This window comes from Hyperolius riggenbachi, chromosome 1, assembly GCF_040937935.1.
Source record: "Hyperolius riggenbachi isolate aHypRig1 chromosome 1, aHypRig1.pri, whole genome shotgun sequence".
NCBI classification, from domain to species: Eukaryota; Metazoa; Chordata; class Amphibia; order Anura; family Hyperoliidae; genus Hyperolius; species Hyperolius riggenbachi.
In genome coordinates this window covers 349,045,211-349,061,909 of record NC_090646.1, presented here as the reverse complement: position 1 = coordinate 349,061,909, position 16,699 = coordinate 349,045,211, and the positions used below count along the sequence as shown (strand labels likewise).

At 45.6% G+C, this 16,699-nt stretch overlaps 1 protein-coding gene across 3 annotated transcripts in view; it reads right to left on the bottom strand.

Moving 5' to 3' along the window:
- Window positions 1-16,699, bottom strand: part of LOC137512834 (guanine nucleotide-binding protein subunit alpha-15-like) — a 101,900-nt gene that overhangs the window by 54,523 nt on the left and 30,678 nt on the right. For all 3 annotated transcript variants that reach the window (XM_068234087.1, XM_068234088.1, XM_068234089.1), the window contains exon 2: window positions 5,067-5,251. In XM_068234087.1, the coding sequence (XP_068090188.1) occupies window positions 5,067-5,251 (185 nt within the window). The remainder of the gene's footprint in view (window positions 1-5,066; window positions 5,252-16,699) is intronic.

The following is a 16,699-nucleotide window of genomic DNA, read 5'->3' as shown; positions in this document are numbered from 1 at the left end:
TAAAATACACAAGGGTGCTTCGTCTCTGGTTCACTCTAAGGTTGCGGTATAGTGTAGGAATTACTACAAAGCTGGCACATACAACTGGGGGCACTCCAGCGTATGCACACATTACTGGGGCCAATGGAAATCATAGATACACTACCGGAGGTGGAGGGACAGGAAAGCTAATACATAAGTCAGAGGGATGGGTAGGAAGGGGCATGGTCATGGAGGTATTGTTAGACTTCTGAGCCAGGACGTGTAGTTGACCCCAGGGAGTTGCAGAGACACAGTAGAGCCTCATTAGTGAAAGCAGCCATGTAGTAAGCCTACATAATATGAAGCATTACCATCACTTATGTACAAAGCAATCTACTACAGCAGTGCTGTCCAACTGGCGGCCCGCGGGCCGCATCCGGCCCGCCAGGCCACCTGCTGCGGCCCGCTCGTCTCCCTGGGATGCAGGCATGGCTTGCGCTATGGGCGCCATGCCTGCTCCCTCTTATTGTGTCCCCGCTGGCCTCTCCGGTGTCCCCGCTGGCCTCTCCTATGTCCCCCTGCTGCCGCTGCCTCTCCTATGTCCCCCCGCTGCCGCTGCCTCACAGATCAGACCTCACAGATCGCGGCGACTGATGTAAACAGAGGGCGGATGGTACCCGCACGGAGTACGTCACATGCGGAAGTGAATCATTAGTCACTTCCGCATGTGACGTTCTGCCGCGCGGGTGTCATGCGCGCGCTCTGCTTGCTTCAGTCGCCGCGATCTGTGAGGTCTGATCTGTGAGGCAGCAGCGGCATCGTCAGCGGGGACACCGGAGAGGCCAGCGGGGACACCGGAGAGGCCAGCGGGGACACAGGAGAGGCCAGCCCCAGAGGTAACGGGCTCGCTACTGGTGGGGGCACCTGTCACTAGCTGGGGGGGCTCCTGTCACTATCTAACTGGGGGGGCTCCTGTCACTATCTAACTGGGGGGGCACCTGTCACTATCTAACTGGGGGGGCACCTGTCACTATCTAACTGGGGGGGCACCTGTCACTATCTAACTGGGGGGCACCTGTCACTATCTAACTGGGGGGGCACCTGTCACTATCTAACTGGGGGGGGGACACCTGTCACTATCTAACTGGGGGGGCACCTGTCACTATCTAACTGGGGGGGCACCTGTCACTATCTAACTGGGGGGGCTCCTGTCACTATCTAACTGGGGGGGGGACACCTGTCACTATCTAACTGGGGGGGCTCCTGTCACTATCTAACTGGGGGGGCACCTGTCACTATCTAACTGGGGGGGCACCTGTCACTATCTAACTGGGGGGGCTCCTGTCACTATCTAACTGGGGGGGCTCCTGTCACTATCTAACTGGGGGGGCACCTGTCACTATCTAACTGGGGGGGCTCCTGTCACTATCTAACTGGGGGGGCACCTGTCACTATCTAACTGGGGGGGACACCTGTCACTATCTAGCTGGGGGGGGACACCTGTCACTATCTAGCTGGGGGGCACCTGTCACTATCTAAGTGGGGGGCACCTGTCACTATCTAAGTGGGGGGCACCTGTCACTATCTAAGTGGGGGGCACCTGTCACTATCTAAGTGGGGGGCACCTGTCACTATCTAAGTGGGGGGCACCTGTCACTAAAGGGGCATTCTGCTTATTTATGTGAAATGCTGTCTATTTATGTGCCTCATGACTGCTGAATTTGTCTTGTTGGGGGCCTCATGATTTGTTGGGGGCATCACGATTGCTAAATTTGTCTTGTTGGGGGCCTCAAGATTGCTGAATGTGTCTTGTTGGGGGCCTCATGATTTTTTGGGGGCCTCATGATTGCTAAATTTGTCTTGTTGGGGGCATCATGATTGCTGAATTTGTCTTGTTGGGGGCCTCATGATTTGTTGGGGGCCTCATGATTGCTGAATTTGTCTTGTTGGGGGTCACATGATTGCGAACTGTGAGACTATGGAAAAGCTGAATCGTCATCATGAGACAATAGCATTAAACCTACTTTTTTAGCTTTTTAAAACGGAAAATAAAACTGGGAGGTTCTAAAAAAAACCCCACATTTTTCAGGAGTAGGATGGATGAAATTGTTTATCTTCACAGTTTATTTTCAACTTGGATTTTCCATAAAGTTCATGTATGAGTTAAAACGTTTGTATGTAGTTTAAATTGCTGTTGCCACTTTGCGATAAGTGACTTTTGGGTTGCAGTTTGGACACTCGGCCTCCAAAAGGTTCACCACCACTATCCTAATCTAATGTCCCACATTGCTAAGTTCATGTAAATTTGTCTCCACCCGTGGCCACACCCGCATTCTGGTCCATGGCCACACCCATTTTTCGGCGCGGCGCGCTATGCGCGCCGCTCAATGGTACCCTCGTGTTTTCTAGCGCGCCACACAACTTCACTATTATTTTAAATTGCATTTTGTGCAAAGTGCTGCCAATCTAATTATCCTTTAATTGCATTTTTTCCGGGGGGGGGGGGGGGGGGGGGGGCCTGCGGCTCTAGCAAGAACCTTCGGCCCTCCACCATGGGGTCTGAAAAAAAAATGGCCCTCCATGCCCATGAAGTTGGACAGCACTGTACTACAGAATCACTGCAAGATGTAGCACGAGCAGGGCTGTATTTGTATTTTTATTTTCACCACCCAAGGCCAATTGTTGACAGCTGTCCCTCCCTCCAAAAAAACCCCCTCCACCTCCAAGCACATGATTGTACTTTGCCAGAAAATATAATAGCTGCACCCAGCACTGCTGACATGTCTTCTTGCCCACCTCATAAATAATGTAATGTATAGAAGCCCCACTGCAGTCAGCACAGGCATGTACACTTCAGCCAGGATACAATGATCACTTCCAGCCCACAGCACATATGCTTCATTAATGTTTGCCAGCCCAACAGCAAATACAGACATCAGTAATGGCTCGCAGTTCCCCAGAACCCATACATCTATTCCCTGCAGCTAGTCCCAGGCTTGATCTCCAGCTTTCCCTCTAGTCCCAAGCTGCTTACCATCTAATAGCAGCTCCTACACATCCTCCTCCAGATCTTTCTTCAGTTGGGCAGGATCCTTGCACCATTTTGTGCACACCCCCTCTCCACTCCCCTTCTCTGCTCCATTTCCCTCTGGCACAGAGGCCCAGACTCCTCCTTATTGTGGCCCACAGATCATGTTTAGTGTGCTGCCTGCTCGGCCCAGGTGCTGGGCTGTGCGCGGCAGCTCTGGGGATCTGGCCAGATCACTCCTCCTTCTCAAGGTGGCCACACACACGATACGATAAAATGATCCGATTTTACAGCAATTCGATAAAAACAATCGGATCTCCCGAAAAATCTAAAGCTTTTTTAATTCGACTGAAAAATCCGATCGGATTTCCCGTTTTTTTTTCGATTTGTTTTCAGAATGCCAGATATTTTACTTCAATTTCTCTAAAGATTGTATGATGTGTGTTAGATTGTCAATGTATTAACCACTTGCCGACCGCACACTCATAACGTGCGTCGGCAAAGTGGCAGCTGCAGGACCAGCGACGCAGTACTGCGTCGCCAGCTGCAGCCTAATTAATCAGGAAGCAGCCGCTCGTACGAGCGGCTGCTTCCTGTCAAATCACGGCGGGGGGCTCCGTGAATAGCCTGCGGGCCGCCGATGGCGGCTCGCAGGCTAGATGTAAACACAAGCGGAAATAATCCGCTTTGTTTACATTTGTACGGCGCTGCTGCGCAGCAGCGCCGTAAGGCAGATCGGCGATCCCCGGCCAATCAGCGGCCGGGGATCGCCGCCATGTGACAGGGGACGTCCTGTCACTGGCTGCACAGGACGGATAGCCGTCCTGTGCAGCCCCGATCACCGGGGGAGGCAGCAGGTAGGAGAGGGAGGGGGGAATTTCGCCGCGGAGGGGGGCTTTGAGGTGCCCCCTCCGCCACCCACAGCAGGCAGGAGAGATCAGACCCCCCCAGCACATCATCCCCATAGGGGGGAAAAAAGGGGGGCAATCTGATCTCCCTGCCTGCACCCTGATCTGTGCTGGGGGCTGCAGAGCCCACCCAGCACAGATCAATCAAACCAGCGCTGGTCCTTAAGGGGGGGTAAAGGGTGGGTCCTCAAGTGGTTAATATACACACCCTAGCAATTTTCTCAGAGAGTTTCCAATCATTTTTATCATAATTGGGGAAAAAATGAACATAGGTGTGTGGTACATTGGTCATATTTTTGAAATGTTACAATCAGTCAGAAAAATTGATTGCAATTCTTAAATTGAACAGATATTTAAAAAATTGTATGGTGTGTGGCCTCCTTTAGACACAGCAGCTGCACAGGGCAAAGCGGACTCAATGTTAGGCACCAAACAAAGAGGAAAGAGGGAGGCTGGTGGCCAATAGGAGTGGTCCCTACAGGAAGGTAGGATCTGATTGCTGTTCTCTGAACTTTCTGTCTGTAGCCACCCGCTGCACACAGGTGCAGGCTGCGATGTGTGTGTGTGCCAAACACAGCGGGGCTGCCGTGGAAGGTGGACTGGGGCTACTGTGCGGTCTCCCAATTACCTGCCCTGGTTACATTGGCGCCCCAGGCCATGGCCTAGGTGTCTTTCCCCCAAATCCGGCCCTGAGCATAAAATGTAACACTATCTACATCATGAAGTAACAAAGTGCTTCTGTTACTGCTTCTTTCCAACAGGTAATTCCTGCTGCCTGCTTAATGCCTACATGGACATTACCATCTTGTTTGCAATGCCAACACCGTGCACAGAAGATAGATAAAATTCAGTGATTCAGCTTATCTGTTATCTGAATAATTTTCTTATCAGTTCAGTGTTTGCAGAAGGGCAATAAAGTTCTGTTCCTTGGAAAGAAAAAAACTACTGTAAATAGGCACGATCTGTTCCTCCTTACTTCTATGTGCACAAGATTTTTAGCAATGGTAAGCTGGAAAACCCTGTATTCAGTCTGCTATCTTATTTAAAAAGTATTGCGCTAAAAATTTGCACTTAAATGATAATCACAACAGTTTCTATACAGTTCCAAAGAAGTAAAACTAATGTTTCCTATACATTACTTCAACATTGCTTAACCACAGCAACAATACCTTATTTTCCCTCAAGACGTAATTACATTTTAGAGTTTCCAGAGCTCCTACTAAGGACTGGGCACAGGTGACAATGTTCTGGTGTATCAGCCTGGCATACGTCTTCCGTTCTTCATCTGTAAACTCCGCTCCATGAAGGATTCGCATCTGTTTAATGAATGTGCTCTTTCCACTCTCTCCTGTCCCTGTGGGAATGATCACAAGATATTGAATTATGTTTCTGTTTTCTCAATCGCATTGCATGAAGTACAAATGGTGAAATCATCTGTTCTCAAACTTATACAAGCTTTATAGTAAGCACATTTCCAACATTACAACACAGATCCTTGCAGCAAAGGAGGTGTGCTCTTCACATTTCAATTAAAAAGCATCACTATACGAGCCATTCTAAGTATCCATAGCTATTCTAAAATAACTGATCTTCATGTAAGGCTTTACACATCTTTGTTTTAATTCAGGTAATGTTGGCATAGGGACATCCATTGGCAATAGTCAAGGCATGTCTAGAGAATGAACTGTAATTATATGTGACTTTCCTAAAGGATACCTGAGCGCTCATAAATTGTAAAAAACTGGAACAGGCATATGTAGGAAGCAGCCCTCACGCCCACCGCTCCCCCTATTTTCCTCGGTCCCCCTCCATTATCTTCTACAGGTCATCCCAAGCTACTTCTGGGTCAGCCAGGTCAGTAAATAGTTCGCAGGCGCTGCCTGGTGATACAAGTCCTTGATAATACGCCTGTGGCCAGGAGCACTCTGCTCATGCACACTACGTTGTCGTGACGTTGTGCATCCTGGGGCAGCGCCTGTGCACTACTCATCAACCTGGCCTATCTGGAAATCGCTTTGGGGAACCTTTAGCAGATAACAGAGGGGGATGGAGGAGAACGTTTTTTACAATTTAGAAGCACTCAGGTATCCTTTAAAGAGGAACTTTACTGAAAGAGTAGTAGGGAGAACAAAATAAATCAATACATTGCAAAGTAAGAAGTTAAAAAATACAAGATAGATCAATAAATTATTGATATTCACTGTCTAATTCATTCATGTTGTTTGCTCCACTTTGAGCCTGTGGGTCATCATCTTTACTGCTGGCAGACAAGAAAAAAAAGCACCAACTTGAATTATCTATAAACACACTCACTAACAATGTGATAGGCTGAAAGGGTGTGTATATACATGTGTGTGTATGTGTGTGTAATATATACACACATACACATATATACACACACACACACACATTAACACAGTTGCGTATCTAGGTAAGAAGGATAGCCCACCAAGGGATATATTTCAACTGCTGTACTAGCTCTTTATTGAAGCCATGCTGGCAATGATCACCTATCTGCTATTAATAGTGGTGATCATTAACAAACTGTTCCTTTCCCGTGCTATCACCTCTCTGATGCTGCATGTGCCATTGGCTGGTTTTGTGGTCTGTAGCAATGGTGTACTTGATGGGGCCCAATGTTAAGTTCACACTGGAAACCATAGCACATTAGCTACATCACTATATGGAGCGGAGGTCTAGTACACACCTTAAACTCTGGTCATCCAAAACATTTGTGATCCTTTTGGGTGAGTGATTCCCAAACAAACACCTAGTTGAATACTCTATTGAGTAACTTGTTTAGTCCCATAGAGAGGAGGGGCGTGGGTTGAAAAATACCAGTCCGGAGTTGTCATTTTACACGTAAACACACTGGATAAAATACAAATTGAAAAACAGCTGGCCTAAATGTAAAAATAGGTGAGGCAGGTGAGAACAGGACTTGAAACACCATAATTGTAGAATGAATCAGCAGACTGATACATATGAAAATGTTATGAGTTGCATTAGATAATCACTGATTGGTATGGTAATGATACAATACAGGTGCCTCCACCTTACTTATTCTCGCTTTCTGAGACCAGCATGAGTGCAGTGACAGAGGGCATACAGTAAAAATGGCGCAGAGTAAAAAATGGCGTACCGTTCTGCCGATCATAAACCGCTATTTACCGTTTTAATGTAAAGACATTAAAACGGTAAATAGCGTTTTATAAAACAGCAGAACGGTGCGCCATTGAAAAATGCAGGGAGCTAGTCAGGCAGAGGGGGTCGGGCTGGAGAGGCAGCAGGCTGGCAGCGGAGGTCGGGCTGGAGAGACAGCGGGCAGTGAGCTGGCAGCGAAGGTCGGGCTGGAGAGATAGTGGGCAGTGGGCTGGCAGCGGGGGTCGGGCTGGAGAGGCAGCCGGCAGTAGACTGGCAGCGGGGTCGGGCTGGAGAGACAGCGGGCAGTGAGCTGGCAGCGGAGGTCGGGCTGGAGAGATAGTGGGCAGTGGGCTGGCAGCGGGGGTCGGGCTGGAGAGGCAGCCGGCAGTAGGCTGGCAGCGGGGGTCGGGCTGGAGAGGCAGCGGGGTGGAGGGAGTAGGATTACGTAGCATTGGTATACACTACCTTGTCCCGGACGGCGATCGCTCCTTCACTTCATAGCTTGCAGGAGTCCCGCATTCAGCCAATCACCATGCGGCTTCAGTTTCCGCATGGTGATTGGGTGGATGCATGACTCCTGCAAGCTATGAAGTGAAGGAGCGATCGCCGGCCGGGACAAGGTAATGTATACCAATGCTACGTAATCCTACTCCCTCCACCCCGATGCCTCTCCAGCCCGACCCCCGCTGCCAGCCTACTGCCCGCTGCCAACCCGCTGCCTCTCCAGCCCGACCCCCGCTGCCAGCCCACTGCCAGCTGCCTCTCCAGCCCGATCCCTGCTAAAAAAAATTTTAACATATAAAACGATAAATATCGTTTTAAGTTAATTACTGCAGCGCCATTCTGACACTATTAGAGCTGTGCGCCATTTTTGCCTGTCCCCGACAGAGGCGTTACTGAAAGAGACAATTGTGAAGAAATTGACTTCGTCTCGGCCTGGATAATGCGGATCGCAAATAGTAGAGGCAGGGGCGTAGCAATAGGGGTTGCAGAGGTTGCGACCGCATCGGGGGCCCTTGGGCCAGAGGGGCCCTGAAGGGCCCTCCCTCAACTACAGTATTAGCTCTCTATTGGTCCTGTGCTCATAATAATCACTTTTATCGATACTTTGAATAGTGGTAATCATTAACAGACTGTTCCCCATCTCCTTCTTGCACCTCTGACACTGTAGTTGCCATTGGCAGGTTTTAGTGTGCCGTAACAATTGTTATGTATAGAGTGCTTGGGGGGCCCCATTGTAAAACTTGCATCGGGGCCCACAGTACCTTAGCTACGCCACTGAGTAGAGGGGATAGGACTGAGGAGCAGGGTTGGACATGACAGGTCCTAGGGATACTCTCTGTGTTCTGTCAGACAAAAAAAGATCTGAACCACTAAAGGACTAAGCCACTGATGCCACCGTACTTCTACAATCTGTTGAGCAAGATTTCATGGTTAACTATACCAAAAGCTGCGGAGAAATCGCATAGGATTAGGATGGAGAATGCAATGCATATTACAAATAATGAAAATTTGGTACTCAAATTGCCGAGTGTGATTACATTTTCTGTAAACTGTTCCAAATAGTGATTGCTTAGCAAAGTACCCCTACTAACAGTCTATTAATATCTTCATCACAACAGGGCTGCAGGACTGTTATGAGCATATTCAAAACAAAACAATTTAAATTTATTTAACAAAAAAAAAGTACTGGGAGCCTACAACTCGTAAAACAGCAGCACCCATTAAATGATAAAACACAAACATAAAATGGAGAGACGCTGTTGGCTTCTTTCAATGATTACACTGGCTGATTAGGCCATACAAACTTTATTAAGAAGGCTGTATTTTTAGGGCTGTGCTTAAACCTCCCTAGCGTTCTGGACGAGCTGAGCTCGTCCAGAGACGCTAGAGAGCACCGCTCAGGCCCCACTGGGCCGATTTTAATAAATTTTTTAAAAAACACGCAGCAAGCTCTTTGCTTGCTGCGTGTCCTACCCGATCGCCGCCGCTCACCGCCGATCCGCCGCGAAAGAGGGCCCCCCCCGCAGACCCCATGCGCAGCCTGGCCAATCGCCACCAGGCTGCGCTTTGGGGTGGATCGGGAGTCCCCGTGACATCACGACGTCCATGACGTCACTCCGTTCGTCGCCATGGCGACGGGGGAAGCCCTCAAGGAAATCCCGTTCAGAACGGGATTTCCTTATGGGCGTGATCGCCAGCGGCGATCGGAAGGGTGGGAGGGAATGAGCAAGAAGAGGAGAATCATGTAGCTAGCGCTAAGCTAGCTACATGATGTATAAAAAAAAAAAAATCGGGCGAAAAAAACACTCCCGCGGCCGTACAGATGCCCAGCAGGTTAAACGGATAAACCAAGTATGAAGCATTTAGCTGACTGCATACATCCAGAAGTGAATAAAATCATTATAAGGTTAGTAAGATTGTGTAACTTGACAAAGAAACACAAAGATACATAGGTAGGCACAGGAGTAAACATGGTACACTGTTTGACAATGTGGAATATATACTACACCTTAATAAAGTACATTTAAGTTGTCAAGAATACAGACATACCAAATGATTATACACAGAGAATAAGTGGTGAGATACCAAAAAAAAGTAAATGATAAAAAGAAATTATGAAAAATACAGACTATGTATATAATGGATCATATTAAAATGAATGTGGAGCAACTACAATTTTGTGTTTACAGTACTTGTTAAAGAAAATCTGAAGAGAAAATAAACTTCTGAGAAAATGAATTGTATGTGTAGTACAGCTAAGAAATAAAGAAATAGAACATTAGTAGCAAAGAAAAGGAGTCTTGTTTTCCAGTACAGGAAGAGTTAAAGGACAACTGAAGTGAGAAGAATATGGAGGTTGCCATATTCATTTCCTTTAAAACAATACCAGTTACCTGGCATCCTGCTGGTCCTCTGCCTCTAATACTTTTAGCTGCAGACCCTGAACAAGCATGCAGCAGATTAGGCGTTTCTGACATTATTGTCAGATCTGACAAGATTAGCTGCCTACTTGTTTCTGGGTTGTGACTCAGACACTACTGCAGTCAAATACTTCAGCAGGGCTGCAAGCAACTGGTATTGTTTTAAAAGGAAATACGTATGGCAGCCTCCATATTCTCACTTCAGTTGTCCTTTAAAAAACTTCAGTTGTTATGCAAATGAACTTCTCTGGGCTATTCAACCAACTTGGATGAATACAGTCCTGTTTCCTGAAGCACTTAAAGGGAACCTAAACTGAGAAGGACATGGATTTTTCCTTTTAAAGTAAGTGCAGTTGCCTGACTCTACTGCTGATCCTGTGTCTCTAGTACTTTTAGCCATAGACCCTGAACAAGCATGCAGATCAGGTACTCTGACTGAAGTCAGACTGGATTAGCTGCATGCTTGTTTTAGGTGTGTTATTCAGACACTACTGCAGCTAAAGAGATGAGAAGGACTACCAAGCAAATGGTATTGTTTAAAAGGTAACATCCATATCCCTCTCGGTTAAGGTTCCATATATATATATATATATATATATATATATATATATATATATATATATCAAAATAAAAATAGGATACTCTTTGCTTTAAGTTGTATGATTTTGCTTATTCTACACTGATTTGTTTCACTTTTGGATGCATGTAATCAGCTAAGTGTCTCATATTTGATCTATCGAGGCATCTGCAGACCTGAAGAAATTGACTTTTGATTCATGAAATCTGTTGCCTTCCACTTAAAAACGTTTTTGATGCCTAATCAGTTTGAGCCATCACTCCATTTTATGCTTGTAATCATTTTACAGTCTACTGAGCCCTCTACTTAATAATTGTGTTTCCTCTCATTATTGGTGGGGGGGGGGGGTTATTTTATGGTTATGAGTCAACACTACATTGTAGGTATCTCAAGCACTTCCTACTGCTTTGCATGTTACTCAGATAGGGTATCCGTGTCTTCCATTTCTTTAAGTTCCTCATTCACTAGTTACAGTGAATTAGCAGAGGGTTAGGAATGTGTATAGGGGATTTTCTAGGTGAATGAGGTTTCTCCTTAATTTTCTGTTAACGGTCACTTACACTGGCTTTACCTTTCATAGTACTGTATACAGGTAGTACCCGTTTAACGAACGAGATAGGGACTGTAGGTTTGTTCTTAACCTGAATCTGTTCTTAAGTCAGAACACTGTGCTATCTCTTTCCCCTGTACCTTCTCTGTGCTTCCAGTGTCCCCCTCTGTGTCACCTCTGCCCTTTGTATCTGTTTATACAAGCTTAAAATACATTTTTTTCTTTGCATTTTTTTAAATAGATTTTCTCAAAAACGACAATTCCAATTTGAATTTTTTTTTTACTTGTTCCCATGGAAACACAGAATCCATGGCATTTGTATCTGCGGGTGGTTCGTAAGTCGGGTGTTCGTAAGTCGGTGGCTACCTGTACAGTATTTGCTTAGATATCAGTGACTACAATGTCTAGCGAATTATGAGTTCAGACTGGTGTCAAACATCTAGATCTGTCCTGTCATATTTGGTGACTTGCATACATAACCAGCTTTATAAAGGTATTTCTAGGCAAACCTACTATTTCCTAAGACACCTTTAAAGCAAACAAATTTGCTGAATACTTGCATATTTGCACAATCACAAATTCCTGCATGCACTTTAGAAGGCTCTCAGATAAAAATCAGAAAAGAATCTAAACACACAACATCAACAAGAACGTACAAAAATGTTGAAACAACTTTAAACCATAATGAGTAGCACACCACATTTAAAAATCATTAATGGACATTGTTAATGTAATTTCTTTGTACCGCCGCTTGGTCAGGGGACACACTTGTCTCATAGTTTTCAGCGCATGTTTTTCTGCACACCATGTGCGTTTTCTGCTCACCATGGGCGTTTGTATGGATAAGAAGAATGCACACTTTCTTTTCACATCAGTTAATGTAGTTAATATAGAAAACTGACAAAATGTGCAGAATTATTCTGCAGGATGTCCATTTTTTTCTGCACTCGAAAAACGCATTAAAGGGAACCTGAACCAAGTAGAATTATTTAAAATAAATACATGATGTACCTGCAACTGAATATTACATACTTGCCTCACTGTCCGTTCTCTCAGAAGCTCACCATTTTCTCATAACAATGATTCTTTCCAGTTCTGACAAGAACTGAAATATATCAGTTCCTGTCAGTTATATATTAGTTGCTGTCAGTTATAACTGAAAGGACAACCGATGCACAAGTTAATGTCCATGTTTTCCTATGGCTCAAGTGGGCGATATTACAGTTTAACAGTGTATTGACCAGGAAGCTGTTATAGGGTAATGGCCACTTTTAAATTGGAGGACAGAGAATTCCAATGATCACAGTGGACAAACAGGGCGCAGGAGAGGAGAAAAAGATTGATGAGTAGACTACACGGGAGGTAAGTAGGATGTATGTATGTTTATTTTGACTTTTAATTTTCAATTTGCTTTAAGTGTGAACTAGCCCATTGTCATAAGCCAACAAATCTTTCTCCATGTTGTAGAACAACTACAGAGAGCCAACACTCTATTTCAAAAGAATTCATATAATTGTCCCTAGTGATTTTGACTCCGTCAGTGTATCTGTGGCATGAACAGTTACAGTAGTTGGCAGCAGCAGAATTGTGTTTTTTTTATCAATTCAATCAAGATATGTTAGCAGTTCAACATACTATACAATTAGGACTAACTTACAATCTTGAGGGTAGTGGGGTGGAGACACTGGGGGACAGAGCTGGGACAAGGTCCTCCCGCTCCCAAGGCTGAGACACCAAAATGCGCCCCTCCATCCCTCCCACCCCAGCCGTCACACACTGGTTGCTATTAGACTAAGAGGCTTCACCGTGGCCCCCAACACCTTTATCTCTAATCATCTGGCTTGCAGTCACTGCCATGTATCCCCTTTTCTTATTTCTCTTTGCTTCAAACACAATAGCGGAATGATAGCTGAGTGAGTTGTCCGCCCCCTCCTGCATTGCGTCCTGAGACTGGAGCCCCTCTAGCCTCTGCCCAGCCCTGCTGGGGGAGTAGACAAAGGGGTTAGCAGAGGAGGGAGCAAGTTTTAAATTGTAGCTATAGTAAATTATAAGCTTGTTTGAACAGGAGTATCTTGAGGGTATGTTTAAAAATGCTTGGAGCGAGATAGACAGGCTGTGGGAAAGAGCTTCAAAGGAGAGGTGACACTCGTGAGAAGTTCTGGATACGTGAGTGAGAGCTCAAGTGTCCAAGCTGGACAACAAGAGGGTCTTTTGAAAGAAGTAAAGGTTCTGTAAGGAATGATACCTGGAGATTAATTAAAAAAAAAAAAGAATGGAGGGGATAGCCTATGTACTGTAGAGCTTTGAATGATAGTGTTAGGAGTTTGAACTAGATCATTTGGGTGTTTGGCAGCCAATGGAGGGATAAGCAAATAGGGGCGAGAGGAGAGGTGGATAAGACGAGCAGCAGAGTTCAGTAGGAACTGGAGAGTCTGTCTTTTGGTAGGCCACAGAGTAGGGTGTTACAGTAATCGAGACTGGAAATGATTAGAGCGTGTACAAGCATTTTAGTAACCTCTTGTGTAAAGAAGGGATGAATTCAGGAGCTATTTTTGAGATGGAAGTTGCAGGAGGTTGTTAATGTGTTAATAATATGTTGTTTAACTGAGAGTCCAGAGTTACCCACCAGACAATGAGCTTTAGGCGTTGAGGTTATTGGAGAATTTTCTACATTAATGGTTATAAGTAGGGGAGCAGAGAGAAACTAAAGAAATATCACAATCTTGGTTTTGCTCATGTTATGTTTGAGGAGTCGGGATGACATGAATGCAGAAAAAGCAACAAGTCAGGGACTTGGGATAATAGAGTAGAGAGGTCAGGAGCTGAGAGATAGATTTGCGTGTCATCAGCGTAGAGGTGGTACTAGAAACCAAAAGTGCATACTTCAGCCTAACTGGACGAAAATTTTCGTCCAGTTAGGCTGCGCGCACTCCCGAGGCGTCTCTCTTCAGACGCTGCGGCTTTTCTGAGCTCTGGTCTCCTTTCTTCTGCCTGGGAGCGAGATCGATCGCTCCCAGGACTTTTTGACTGTGACCATCTTGTGGCCAAATAGCAAATTACACCAAAAACACACATTGTGTTAAATAAATACATTTTAATACATTAAAAAAAAACCTGTTTACCTCCCACACCAAAAAATTCCCACATACAAGTTTAAATAAAAAAAAATAAAATACAATAATAAAAAAAAACAAAAAACAAATAGTTACCTAAGGGTCTGAACTTTTTAAATATACATGTCAAAGGAGTATATCAATATGATTTATTAAATTATGGGCTTCTAAATAGTGATGGACGCAAATTGAAAAAATGCACCTTTATTTCCAAATTGAATATCGGCGTCATACATTGTGATAGGGACATAATTTAAATGGTGTAATAAGCGGGACAAATTGGTAAATAAAGTACATAGGTTTTAATTATGGTAGCATGTATTAATTTCAAACTATAATGGCCAAAAGCTGAGGAATAATGATTTTTTTCCATTTCTTTCTTAATATTCCTGTTAAAATGGATTTACAATAAATTAATTCTCAGCAAAATGTATCACCCACAGAAAGCCTAATTGGTGGCGAAAAAAACAAGATATACATCCATTCATTATGCCAAGTAGTGATAAAGTTATTAGCAAATGAATGGGAGGTGAAAGTTGCTCAGATGCAAAAAAAATTCAACCCTGTAGGCTGAAGTGGTTAACCACTTGCCGACCGCCCACAGCCGATGGGCGGCGGCAAAGTGGACGCCAAAAGGACCGCAATATGCCCATCGGCATTGCGTCCTTTCGGCATGTGCGGGGAGCGATCGCGTCACTGGTGACGCGCGCTTCCCCAGGCAACTGGCTCCGCCCACCCGTGACGACAACCCGCCGGCCGTTCGGAAGCGCCGGCGGGTTGTTAACCCCACGATCGCTGCATGCAAAGCGTATAATACGGTTTGTAATGTATACAAAGCGTATTATACAGGCTGCCTCCTGCCCTGGTGGTCCCAGTGTCCGAGGGACCACCAGGGCAGGCTGCAGCCACCCTAGTCTGCACCCAAACACACTGATCTGCCCCCCCTGCCCCCTGATCGCCCACAGCAACCCTCAGACCCCTGCCTGCCCATTCCCCAGACCACTGTTTGCACCCAATCACCCCCCTAATCACCCATCAATTACTCCCTGTACTGGAATTTTAGCACCTCATGAAACATGACAGGTGCTCAGAAAAGTCGGAGATGCTTCAAAATGGGAAAATTCACTTTTTGCACCATAGTTTGTAAACGCTATAACTTTTACCCAAACCAATAAATATACACTGAATGGTTTTTTTTTTTTTTTTTTTTATCAAAGACATGTAGCACAATAAATTTGGACAAAAATGTATACAGAAATTTTACTTTATTTGACAAATTTTATCACAGAAAGTTAAAAAAAATCATTTTTTTGACAAGATTCATGTCTTTTTTGATGAATATAATAAAAACTAAAAATCGCAGCAGCAATCAAATAGCACCAAAAGAAAGCTGTATTAGTGAAAAGAAAAGGAGGGAAAATTCATTTAGATAGTAGGTTGTATGACCGAGCAATAAACTCTGGTCCTTAAGGGGTAGAACGACTGTAGTCCTCAAGTGGTTAATTGTCCCAAGCCTTGAGCATAAGTGGAGAAGAGTAGAGGTCCTAGAACAGAGCCTTGTTGTACACCAACAGATAGCGAGTATGAAGATGAGTTAGTGTTGGAATAGAAGATAGTGAAAAGCGTACAGACAGGTAGTAGCTAATCCAAGAATGTGCTAGGCCCTTGACACGCAGTGACAAGAGACAAGAGTGTCTGGAGAAGCATAGAGACAGTGTCAAAGGCAGAGGAAAGGTTAAGGAGTATTAGTACAGAAAACTGGGCTTTGAGTTTTGCAATGACGTAATTTGCAAGTTTTGTGAGGAATGGAGTGGAGGGGATCTAACAAAGAGCTTGTAGACAGGAAGTCAGACAGTTCTGAATAGATGTGTCATTCCAATAGTTTGGAAAAAAATGGAAGAAGTGAGACTAGACCAGGGATGTGCAAACTACGGCCAGCCGACCTGCTCAATCTGGCTCCCCGAAGCCCGCTAAGCCTGCAGTGTGTTTTCATTTTTGTTTTTAACCGCCCCCGAAGCCCGCCAAAGCCTGCAGCGTGCGTGATACACGCACTCCACCGGCCGGTCCGCCTATCCAATCAGACAGGTGGACTGAGGCTGCCGGCCATGGTGTGCCCTGGTGCGTGGCTCCGCCACTCTACTTGACTCCGCCCCCCGCCTGGAGCCATTGCGCAAGCCCGCTGTGCACTGCCCGGAGTGAGCAAGCCAAGACTTCAGCGTTCTGTGCTGGGGCCTGGGGGACCTGCCACCTGTCTGGGGCTGGGGCTGCCTCTGGCTGGCTGAAACTTGGAGGGGACTCCTGGCTGGGAGTCGGAGACATCACGCCACCTGCCTGGCTGCTGCTGTGGAGGAGGAGGAGTAGTAGGAGGAGGTCGGGTCCAGGTCGGTTGTGGGGAAATGTGCTGCCAATCTCATAGCATTTGTGGGGAAATGTGCTGCCAATCTCTTAGTATTTGTGGGGAAATGTGCTGCCAATCTCATAGCATTTGTGGGGA